The 12,301-nt window shown below is 39.4% G+C and overlaps 1 protein-coding gene across 1 annotated transcript in view; it reads right to left on the bottom strand.

The window, feature by feature from the left end:
* The window catches only part of RP1 (RP1 axonemal microtubule associated), a 165,645-nt gene that overhangs the window by 136,620 nt on the left and 16,724 nt on the right, over positions 1–12,301 (bottom strand). Inside the window, exons 4-10 of the mRNA XM_077191277.1 lie at positions 11,895–11,981; positions 7,798–7,930; positions 3,194–3,345; positions 2,488–2,566; positions 1,755–1,830; positions 120–196; positions 2–33 (exon numbers count right to left, since the gene is read on the bottom strand). Of these exons, the coding sequence (XP_077047392.1) occupies positions 2–33; positions 120–196; positions 1,755–1,830; positions 2,488–2,566; positions 3,194–3,345; positions 7,798–7,930; positions 11,895–11,981 (636 nt within the window). The remainder of the gene's footprint in view (position 1; positions 34–119; positions 197–1,754; positions 1,831–2,487; positions 2,567–3,193; positions 3,346–7,797; positions 7,931–11,894; positions 11,982–12,301) is intronic.

The following is a 12,301-nucleotide window of genomic DNA, read 5'->3' as shown; positions in this document are numbered from 1 at the left end:
CAGTTTTTTCTCTCTTGAGTTCCAGCTCTTGTCCTGTGTGGTTAAAAACAGTGTAATTAATTTACAGAAATTCTTCATTCCCTTTGAGACAGTTTTCTTCCCCACCAATTTTCACTTACTTCCTGGAAGCATGCTGGCATCTGTCACAGGCAGTTCTCGAGAAATATTGCCATCATCCTGCCCCTGGTCCAGCCACCTAAGAACCAGAACCTCTTTCAGTAATAACCTTTATTGGCAACTTCCAAAGCATGCATGACACTTGTATACAATACTTGCTGTCCTATGCATTAAAGTCTCAAGACTGACGAACAGCAATACAAAAATCCAGCTTTAGTAAAAAGAGATTAACATTGGCAAACAATTATTTTTCTTTCTTATTCTTGGTGAAACATCAATAAATGCTTTCCTGGACTGAGGTAAAAGGGCCTAACCCAATTGTTACATGTCAGAGAACTCGTATTCATCCCAGATCAATCATGAATTGTGCAGTGATCACAATGTTTGTTTTTCCTGTCTGCAAGAAGGCTACAGCAAGATGCAAATTGTTCCATGCCCTGAAAATCCCTATAAAAGGAGGCAAACCTAATAGTGGCAACACTTTCACCATGTCTGAACTGTACTTTCACAATGCCTTTGTACACATCTACTTATGTAAGTTAAGTCTAACTCCATTTAAGTCAAGAGCATGCCCACACAGAGCAAGATAGCATGGCATCAAGCTCTAACAATAACTAGCACATACCCTGTATTTTTCTGCCTGAAATGGATTTGAACTCTCCCTAAATTATGTATGAAGCCAGCATTATAGATCTCTTCATAGCAGTTCATCTCATCGAGAATACAGACTCAAAATTAGGTCAGGCAAGGATGAGGTGCTGTATCTGATAGGCAGAAAGCCCTTACTCACACATAAATCAGTTTCAGTGTGCACATCGCTCACTCTGGGCTGTCTCAGGCAGTTATTTATTCACTCAGAGAAGTGAGAGGAGGAAATAGAATTGGGGTGCCACTGGCAAGCTGCAGCTAGACTCTTACGTGACTGGACTTTACCATTCCTAATATTTGCACAGATATTTATCGATTAAGATTTTTCCGCAAGGTGTTGCGGATTAATCAGGCATAGATAAAACTGTAAATGAGTTATAGAACAGAAGAATCAGAGCAGCAGCATCTGCATGGGAAAAGGCAGGGAAGTTAAGATTGCTTCAAATTACGTTGCAGCTCAGTGACAGGCTGCAAAGCAAATGAGTAAAGGGGATGTGGTCAGGCAGCTGCATTTGTGATTGTCATTTCACAGGATTTTAAAGTCTGATCCTGAGCTCACTAAACCCCAAGCTAATCTCCATGCTAACTTCAGTAAATCAGGAACAGCTTGCTCAAGAGCCAGCAAGCCATTCTTCTGAAAAGCCTTGCATTGCATGACATGGAAGAACGGATGAACCTGCTGGTGTCAGGTACAAGGTGTTGGATATGCAAAATGCGTAACAAAAGCCTATCTTAAATAGTAAAAAAGTTGTGAGAAGAGGAAGTTCCCACACAGAACTTTTTATAGCTTTTTCCTTAGTTCAAAGACCAAATGTTTGACCAGATATATCTCTTAGAGCTGTAAAAAGAATCAGACCATCTCAACTCCCTTCTTAGGAAACACATATTTCCCCTTACAGGATATTTCAGGAGAAAAACTAAGGGTAATTAGGTAATTACAAATTTATTAAACATCTAACCCAAATCGAATATAACCAACCATAACCAACCTGTAACAAAGAAAAGTATAATCCAAATCTGTTATAGGATCCTTGATTACAACTTTGTCCAGAAACCATCCATTTCCTTAGAAGAAAAAAAGTGAAAAACAAAACATTGTTCATGAGAGAAAAATTGATGTGTTTAATTATGTCAGGCTTCCTATAGTTTTCTCTCTTCTACTGGAGCTGCAAAATCTGCAGCTCCACTAGCAGGTTGAAAGAGTGACAGCTACCCTCACAGCTAGAGAGGACAGTTCCTGCTCTAGGTACTCTGGAGCTTCTTTATGGGCCTGCAAGCTGCTGAGTCTGTCCCTGCCTACATCCCTCCCTCCTTTAACATTGCCATCATATGAGTCTTATGAGTTTTGCCCATCAAAATAACAACAAAATTATATAGCAGCTTATGATGGCTCAAAATAAATTGCTGTGTTTACAGTATTTAGGTTCAAGAGTTTGAGAAATAGGACTTTTGACTGCAAGCATTTTAAATTTCACCATTAACTGGAAGTCTAATGACAAGATAGAGTTACAAAAATCTTCAATTGCATCCTTACAGTGAAACTGATGATGCTAATCCACCTAAAATTATAATAGCTAATTTTAACTTTAATACAAGACACAAGCAATGTTTAACATGAAAACATTGCCCCTCACAGTTTTTAACAGGGATTAGTAAAAAATTACTATCAGATTCTGTCCTTAACATAATGGTTGAGAGTAGAGTGCAGGTGAGATTTCTGACCTGATCCAAGCCCATTGTGTCCTATAACAATCTTGTACAAACATCCAAGGTGCACAGCTTCAACAGCAAAGATGTCAGTCTGTAATCAACCAACAAAATTTCAGAAAAATGTAAAAAGCAGAGCATTCTTCAGCCACACAATTCTGAAGACCCAAGAACCCTTATAACTTTGTCTTATATAACCCTTATAACTTTGTCAATATAACTTTTTTCAAGATCATAATTTGAAATATTAGCTGAAGATAAAGTGAGAGCAAAACAGGAAGGTCAGGTTTCCTGAAACAGAAGCAGAGGTAAGCCTGATCACTTTGCTAATGGGAGTAGTGCCATTCAAATGAATGGGATCAGAGTCAGGAAAGAGAAACATGTTGAAAGTGTCAATGACTAAACAATTACAAATTACAGCAGACTTCAACATTAGAAATGCAGGTATAAAATGAAATTTAATTTCCTCCTTGCTTATAAAATAAAAATTTTAGAAGAATTAAAACCAAAAGTGCACAGCTTACCTATTTTTTAAATGAAAATTCTCACTTCCAAAAGCACTGGTATAACTTTAGAAAGTATTTGGAACTTAATTAGGGAATTTTGGGCAGCCATTGGAATGTAGTAAATATCTCTTTTCTAACTGCATCTTTCTTGAAATCACCACCCACCCTAGAGAGAAAAGCCAGACAAACATATCAAAAAATGCCCTTTCACTTACTTGTCCTTTTAAAAATTTCTTGGATTTCTGTGACCTGAGCAGCTGTCTTGATCCTGTATCACCTCTTTCTCCATAGACAGAAATATAGACATCAGCCTCAGTTCCAGCATTCCACAGGTCTCCCGTTGTCACATGCACTTTGTAGACAGTCACTGACAATAAAAGATGACAACTTTTCATATCACAAGCACTATTATATAGTTACAATAACATCTAGCTGGCTGTAGAGTCCAAAGACATCTGTGTAAAGGGTATAAAACTTTAAAAATCCTATTCAATAAAATAAAATATACAGTCGCTTTTATGTTTTTTATGGTTGTTGCATTTATTGTTGTGTCCCAGACTGTCACTTGTGTAGAATGCAAACAGAAGGTAATTTTAAGTCCCTGGTAGCATATCTTGGAGCAGCATCATTTGAAAGCATCATAAACTGAAAAGTAAATAATGTAAATCCAAGATTAGAGTCACCATTAGTGGTGAGATAAAACTATAAAAAGCAATGGGAGCCATTACCATTTTGAATGCACTGGTTAAACAAACAGGCTAAAATCTAGCACCATAATTTTAGTTTTCTAGGACCTCAAGACTTAGAACACTGCATTGTTTTGTTATTTTAGCAATTAATGCTACAGGATAGAATCATAGAATGGTTTGGTTTGTAAGACACCTTTAAAGACCATCTAGCCCTTGCCATGATCATGGACATCCTCAGTTACATCAGGTCACTCAGATCCATGTCCAACCTGACTTTGAATGCTTCCGGGGATAAGTAACCCCTCTATATTCCATGTGGAAATACTTTAAAGCATATAAATTTAGGGCAGAACAACTAAGACTTAAATTCAATAAATCATTTAATTAATAAGAATGGATATTGCAAGTAAAACTAAATGTAAGTTAAAATACGATGAAACTAAAGATTATGTTACATAAAAATATCTACCAGTATAAAACTGCAGTACTTAAAATGCAGATGTAGGATCTCCATAAAATCCAGAAGATAAAACATGCAATCATAATCTTCCATATTAACATGGGAAAGGCGAAATTTATGCCGATATACACTAACAATATTTTGTTTGACCAGATGAGGTACAGAGAGAATGAAAGGGGAAGGGAAAACCTCATTTTCTGGCACACAAGCTCTTCTTCCAAGGGTAGGTGTCCGTGTACTTCTCTATATTGCAAGCAGAAGAGTTTCTGAACCACTGGGTCCGAAACAGCATCAACATTATCATCATTCAATTGTCAGTTTCTATTTGAAACATGTTATGAAGCTTGGCTGTAATTCTCTGAAGGAGGTTGCTTCCAGATCTCACTCTTCTGATGGCCAAACACCTTCCTTTAATATGCACTGAAGATTTATTCACCATCAGCCCATATCTGCAATTATGCTAGGTGGCTGGTCAGTGTTGCAATTTTTCCATTCATCCTTTTTTTTTTTCATTATTATCTCTCATTTATTTACACAGGTTTTTTGTGCTTGTTACTAAGTAAGCTATCTTTAAAGACTTCAATTTGGACAATGGTAGTCATTTAGCAAAAACACTAAACAGCCTGCACAGGTTGTAATGTGCCCACACAGAACACTAGTGGTAATTTCCTTCTGGCATGAGAGCCAACTCATTTTGAGATCAAGCCTCTGAGCTCCTCTAAAATTTGTAGCAAAGGCCAGCCACATTTAACACACAGAAGCTTTTGACACTCTTGACTTAGCACCATAATCAGGCACTATCTTTCCCAGTGTATGCCTGTCTCAATACTCAAAATAGTTTTTGTTTAGCAGCTGTTAATTCATTCTGAACTTTACCCATATAATTTCACATGTCACCACCTGATCTATTTACTTCCCCAATTTTTTTCTTTGCAGCACCCACATGAACACGTGCCCCTTGAACAGACCTCAGCAGAGGGAGAGAATTAATTTCTCTAGACCAACAATTCCATGCATAGGACTGCAATAATGCTCTATTGCAACAATTTCCTCCTTCAATAACTACCTGCTTTTCAATTCCTGTAAGAAGAAAAGGAAAGATCCACCATCTACCAACACTGTGTATCCCTGATTTATTCTCAGGATATAATTAATGATTGTGTCATAAAGCATGAGCAGACAGGGACAAAAAGTAGAATGGTAGAGGATAAAACATCAAATGAATGCTGCTCAGTCCTCCAGCATTATAGCAACAAAGTCTTTATGTAACACTTCTTAACAGTTTAATTCCCATGTTTTTCCTTTGAATAAAAAAGAATGTTAAATCAGAGAGTGCTTCAGCCTCTTTTTATTCAGAAATTGGTTTTAAAGTGCCTCTCATCATCTCTCTTTCACATTGAATCCAGACCCCTCCACTGTTCTGTTATCAAACTATCTTCTCTGAAGTTAAAAGCTGTGTTCCCTTTACACTGTCTCATGCAGAAATATAACACTGGCAAAAAGACACAGGGGCCGTCTTTCAGTTACTAAATCAGAGATGAAACTGCCTTCTCCAAAGCCTTCTGCATGACCCCTTTTACACTGAAGCTGGTAGAAATGCACAGAAGCTCTTTTCTTCCTCCCTTGTGTGAGAGAGAAATTGTTAACTACAAAATGCAGATTGAGAGGTTGGTTATAAGTGGGCCTTTGTGCTTTTCATGCATGAAGATTACTCAATAATAAAAATCTTTCATTGTATCTTCACTTCAGAAACAAGGAAAGCTGCTACTCAGAAAGAGCCCAAAAATTAGGATGTTCAGGGAATCAAAGAATATTCTGTGTTGGAAGGGACCTACAGGGTTCATTGACTACAATCTTAAGTGAACAGCCCATATAGGGATATTGAATCCACAACCTTGGCATTATTAGCACCATGTGCTAACCAACTGAGGTTGTTGAGGTGTGCATCTCAGGATATTTAAACAAAAGGACATTTGGGGAAGAAAATATACTGCAAATACGGTAATAGAGAATATTCAATACGATATGTCAATTATCATTAATTAGCATTTATTCAAAGGGGTGAGGAGGCACTTGACTTTTATACCAGTGTGTTTTTATGTCCCCATATAAAGACAGTATTGGTCTCCTGACCAAAGAGACCAAACCTGTGAGGAAGCAGGCTGAATGCCTCTGAGGCATCTCTTGTCATGAAGATCATGACCACCCAAGACCAAAAATCATTGTGGTGAATGTGGATGAGCCTCTCTATCTCTCTAGAGCATCTTATGAGCCATTGGCATCTGCTAAGTACTGGGGGAAATCTCCCCAGTTATTCTTTTTCTCTTAAAACATACTTTTGAGGCACAAATCTGTTTTTTCTGATCTTCTTAAGATGGTTCTTAATGTCAGAGCTCAGTCATCACAGAGAAGCATAAATATAACTGCAGGCCACCCATCTCTTCATCATAAGAGTAACTGTCCCAAGGTACGTTTTCCCACATCCATTTTCTAGACTTCTGCCCCTCAGTTTTATCTGTATATATCCTCTTCCCCTAGCCTGCACCCACAATATCTGTTACCACTGAAATACCTGTTACGATTTCAACTTTGCAAGATCAACACAAAGGACCATAGATGCACCATAAAGCACTGATAAATTGTTAAATATTCTGAAAAAGGGGTTTCATGGTTTTGAGAGAACTTAGAATGGAAGTTTCTCTCGTCCCATTAATTTTGTCCTCTGCAGCTGATACAATTTCTGAGGGGAAGAGAAGAGGACATGTCCCAGGTGGATCTTGTTCTAGGGAAGTCCTAGCACAAGTAATGCCAGTGGTGTTACGGCTCTTCCCCCTCCTGCATCACACCCCAATAGGATGAGAATCTGCCACAGTATTCTTTCTCCCTCAAACACACCTCTCCCAGGACACACTGCTCTTGTTAAGCCCTTGTAATTTTCTTAGAAATTTTCCAGAAAAGGACAATGCCAATTTAAGAGAAGGGAGGAAGAAGCACAGATTTTCCACCCCCTTTGCACTGATCAAGCAGAGGGATCATTAGCATCATCAGGGACTGGTGTTGTAGAGCAGGACGCTAAAACAGTGCAACAACAGCAACGCCCAATAATTTTCATATCCTTTGGAATCATTCACCTTTAGAATTACTATACAATCTCTCTGTGAATAATGGAGATTTTAACAATTATAGCCTCCTGAAATATTTGTTCTGAGAGTTTTATTCCACATCCAAAAATTAAAAGTATTCTGGAAGTCTGAGCCACTTACCAGAAAGAGAATGAAACAGCAGCTACAATAGTAACCTTGGAGCTATAATCCTCAGTTATTGAAAACAGAGTTTGTGATCTGGCTCATATGCTGCCTTCATGGTGGTTACATGTCTGACATGTCTTTACTATTGCCCTTGTCTTAAACAAAACATAAGCATGGAAAATCTTGCCAAACAAGGAATCCGTTTAAAGAATGTGTGAAATTTAAAGCATTAAAGACTCTCTCATTTCTTTTCCAGTGCTTTTTAACTTTTCACCTGACTATGCACAGTAACAACAGGAAAGCAAAGCAGAAAAAGTGTTGTGGCAGCCAAAAAGTAATAGAGGGCCTGATGAAAAATAATGAACTCACCTCTATCGACATCAGTCTGGGCTCTGATTTTGCTGATGTGCTATTGTGCTTACCTGGAAGAATAGGCTGACCCTGCTGGAAAACAGGAAGCTCCACAGATATTTCCCCATCAGCCTGGTCCTTGGCCAGCCATCGATGTGCAGGGAAAGAGAACTGCTCCCCTGAGAAAAGGTTCAGCAACTGCACCTAAATAGCACCAAGAATTTCAATTTAGCTTGCTGATCTCAGAGCAGATGGAACAGAACATGAAACATGTGGGATGCTGTTGAAATCTGTGCAGGTAGAGCTTTGTGGATAACCACAAAACCATGGGTTTGGAGCATTTCTGCTCCCTGGATCCAACTGCCTGATCTGACTTTTGGCTGAGTCATATTTGAAAGCTCAGGGCAGAGTAACTCAAGTGCAACTGAGAAAGAGGTTTTTGTTGGCTCAGGAGCACTCCCACAAGCTGCAGCTGTTGTTCCAGCTGGTACATCCATGGGGGCTGGCACTAGGTGGCATGGCTTACCACAGACAGGACTTCTCACCAGGAAGCTTGTCAATGCTTGTATCTCTATTCCTTACACTTTTGTCAGAACAGGAATTAAAGGGACAGGTTTTGATTCTTCAAAACTCCTTGTGACATAAATAAGCCATGGAAGTGCCCCAACTAGCCCCAACACCGAGGCCTACAAAATGCTTTACATTATTTTCTTCATGCCCAGTTTCAAGCATGTAGCAGAAAAAGGACCATATGCAAACCAGCTGAAGGAGGAAAAGAGGTTATTTTGTACTTCAAAGTATTCCTTAGTAAGAACTTCAGAGGCTTCTGTATATTCTAATAGTCCCTGATTATGCTAATTTATACCCATATCTACACTAGATTTTGGATCGGCAGAGAGAAGGGAAGACACTCCTACTTGTAGTTTCACTATGTGCTTTGCAGAATCTAATCTCTTTAATTTGAATATTGAACAAACTCAGATTTACTGGAAACATTTTTATCTCCTTTGCTGCTTGACTTTTAAATTTAAAAACAAAGATTCATCTTGTCTGAAAAACCTGGCACACCTTAGCCTGTCGACATCTGCTGATGAAGCCTGAAAGGGAAATTTGGATTAGCAAAGCAGCACCTCCGTGGACATTTCCTGATTTGATATCATCTCAGGACAGATACAGACACAGAAACCATGGGACACTGATGGAGGACTAATGTGCCTAACTACCAGAAAAGCTCTGTAGTTGTATAAAATGCTCTTTCCCTTTTAGTTCTTCCTGAAAAAAAATGTAGTTTCCCAAGAAAGAGTGATGCTAAGTGTCTGCAGGTTGTTCCTCTTGTGTGAAGTCCAGAAATCAATGTATTCCTTTGTCTCTGAACCATAAAAACACTGTCTGTAGGGTTTGAATGTATTTCCATTTTTTTTTCTTTTCTTTGACTTTCTGCCCACAGTTGCAAAGAGGGAATGACCTGGTCCTGGCTGATCCTCCCTAAAAAAGTGTACCTGATTGACTGAGATTCCATAAAGAGACAATTAAAACTTAAAAATAAGTAACTAAAGTGTTATTTACACAGAAGTGTTGGGTTTTTTTTTAAGTTTTACTGTTGATTTCAATTAATATATCCTAGGTGGAAAGAAGGTTAATAATAACTTTTCATTTTTTTCTGTTTCCTTTTATTTTTTGTCAAACTTCCTCAGTCTCTCCTTTTTAAATGTCTGTCTCCAAAACTCAGTACAGCTGGAAAACCAATAGCTAGGTTTTATAATCAGGCAGTCAACACTTGCATTGAAAGAGATATAATCCCTATAATTCTATTAGGAAATCTCTTAGAGTGATAATAGTTTAGTCTTAGATATTTTAGTCTTATTTCAGATAATATTTCAGTGTAGACATGAACTGGCTAGAGGTATGAACTCACAGAATCTTGCCTAAACTTCAGTTAACACTTCCTAGATCTCTTCCTTCTGAGTCACAGGCCAGGGTAAGGATAAGCATCAAATAGCCACAGATTTTGAGCACTGATCAATGAATATTTGACTTCAGTGGGCACTTTGCATTTGATAGATCTAGATATATCATGAAATATAATTTAAACATTGAGTTTACCAGCAGCTTTTAAAGCTTTTCATAAACTGCAGTCTCTTAACTGAAAGATAAGAAGCTCTGGCACAAAGATGGAAAGGTTTCAAGCATGCATAGGATATAATTGGCACACAAAGTATCACATCAGATATTAGGATAAAAGTCAGATCCTTTAGTTTCCAGTCCAGAAACCTCTATATTATGCTTCCCAACCTGATCTTGAAATGCAACAACCTCATTCTCTTTGCTTTATTATACTTGCTTAACCTGCATCAAGATATTTTTTACATAAGGAGGGAAAAGGACCTCTTCTTGTCTTTTTCTTGTCAGAGACACAGAACTAGAAACATTTGCAATGTAGCTGTGGTGCTGTGCATAGAGACCCATAGGCATCAGCCACAGATTTGGGGAGGACTTGACTAGGCTGGGTTCAGTGACTTTGTGCGTTTAAACAAACTCCAGGCACTTTGTAGCATACAAAGATTGTAGAAGACTGTCGTAGTTTGAGAGGAAGTGAGTTTTCTGGGATGCTGTGGTCAAGCTGATAGGTGTTCAGATTTGAATATTGGCACCTGGTGTGGCCACTGGGGACATGGATACGCCTCTGAGAACACAGGGGTTAAAAGCAGAGCATTCTCAGGAAACTCCTCTCTTGGGTTCCTGAGGGGAAAGGTTCAGCCCTCCCCTGCCCAGCTGCTGCTGCTGGGCGGGGCAGGGGCAGCCATGCGGCCGGGTGAGGTAGGCCGGGCCTTGGACAGAGAGGGGAGGTGAAGAGGCCCCGAGGATGGAAGGGTGGAGAAGCGCCAAGAGGCATCGGGCAGCCACCCCCCTGCCCCGGAGAGAGAGAGAGAGAGCCAGCCTGTGCCTGTGCTACCTTGAAATTTGATAGCACAGCCGGGAGAAGGAGAAAGGGAGGGGTACGGCAAGAAGGTGCTGGCAGGGCAGCGTGGGAGCCCTGAGCAGGCAGAGCTTGAGATTTTAACTTTTTTCTTGAATAATGGAAACCTTACAAATACTGATCTTCCTGGATCTGAATGAGAAGAGAGATAGAGATGAAATGGAGGAGGAAATGGGCAAGTGTGATGAAAGTTTGTGCAAGTGAAAGATGTCGGAAGAATAGAGAAGAATCTTAGGTGGGAAGAGATGATGGAGTGGCCTTGGCTGGACTTTTCTTGTTATAGCCATGGACAGAACCATGTTTCCTGTGCCACAGAGACTGCATCTAGGGGGAGGTAATGGCTCAGAGCCAAGAGGGTTCAGTGTTGAGACCCCTCGGCCCCAGGGGGTGAAATTGGTGAGACTGTGCTCTTTTTGGAATAGGACAAAGCATCCTTAAAAGGACGACCCTAGAAGCAGCTCTGGTCCATGTGCAGTGGTGAGAGCACTGGACATGGAAGGAAGCAGTCACGATGGCAGATGTTCTCTGGGCAGTGCCACGAGTGACAGGAAAACACACGAGGCTTCAGCTGTGTTTCCTGGGGAAGCCTGTGGCACAAGAAGGACTCCTCTCCTCTTGATGAACTGAGAATTGATTATCTAAAGGGTGGTGATGGACCAAGAGTTGGTGATCTGAGGGATGGATGTATTGGAAATTTGGTGGGGGAGAGGAGGAAATGTTTTTGTAAGGTTTTCATTTTTCCTGTGCGTTTCTTTTTATATATAGTTGTAGTTTAGTTAATAAAGTTTTCTTTATTTCTAAGTGGGAGCCTGCTTTGCTTATTCCTGGTCACATCTCAGAGCAGACACCAGGGAGAGTGTATTTTCATGGGAGCACTGGCACTGCGCCAGCATCAAACCATGACAAAGACCCAGACTATAGCAGCTAAGTTAAGCAGTCTTCCTTGCTGCCCAGCCACATATTTTTAAAGAAATATAATATATTAAATTGCAAACAGGCAACCCAGACGTCATAAGCTGCTTTAATTCCACACAAAACCATTTCTTCATAAGTAATCCTTTAAATGAAGGTGAAAGCATTTGATGAGGCTAATATTATCCCAGGGTTTTTTTTTTTTTCTTACTGATATTTTGAATCCACTATCATAGTGACTGCTTTTGGACAGATAAAATTCTTTCTCACTGCTTTTACCTCTTTGCAATGCCAAGCAGGGGAGTTTCCTGCATTTGTATGTCCTATACGGATTTTGTAGAGGTGTCCTATGTTCCTAGTATTGATCTGTAAAAGAAACACAACTAAGGAAACACAGAACATTTTCTTAAAAAGAAAAGATATGCAACAGAATTAATTTAGGAACTGTAAGGTGAGACTTTTGATTCAAGGAAATAAATATTCTGACATTTAAACAAGTCTTTCCAACAGATTTTACTTCAGATAATCCTTAGACATTTGGGTCTTCTGAAAGACAGCCCTCAAAAATCCAATTGGCCTGCCAATCCCATTTAAATATCTTCAGGAAGTTGCTGTAGTAATTCCTGGCTGAATATTTGCCTCAGTGGGAGATGAATCGAGACCATATGTATGACTAAAAAGCAAAA

This window comes from Agelaius phoeniceus, chromosome 1, assembly GCF_051311805.1.
Source record: "Agelaius phoeniceus isolate bAgePho1 chromosome 1, bAgePho1.hap1, whole genome shotgun sequence".
Taxonomy (NCBI): Eukaryota; Metazoa; Chordata; class Aves; order Passeriformes; family Icteridae; genus Agelaius; species Agelaius phoeniceus.
This window is presented reverse-complemented; position numbering and strand designations above follow the sequence as displayed.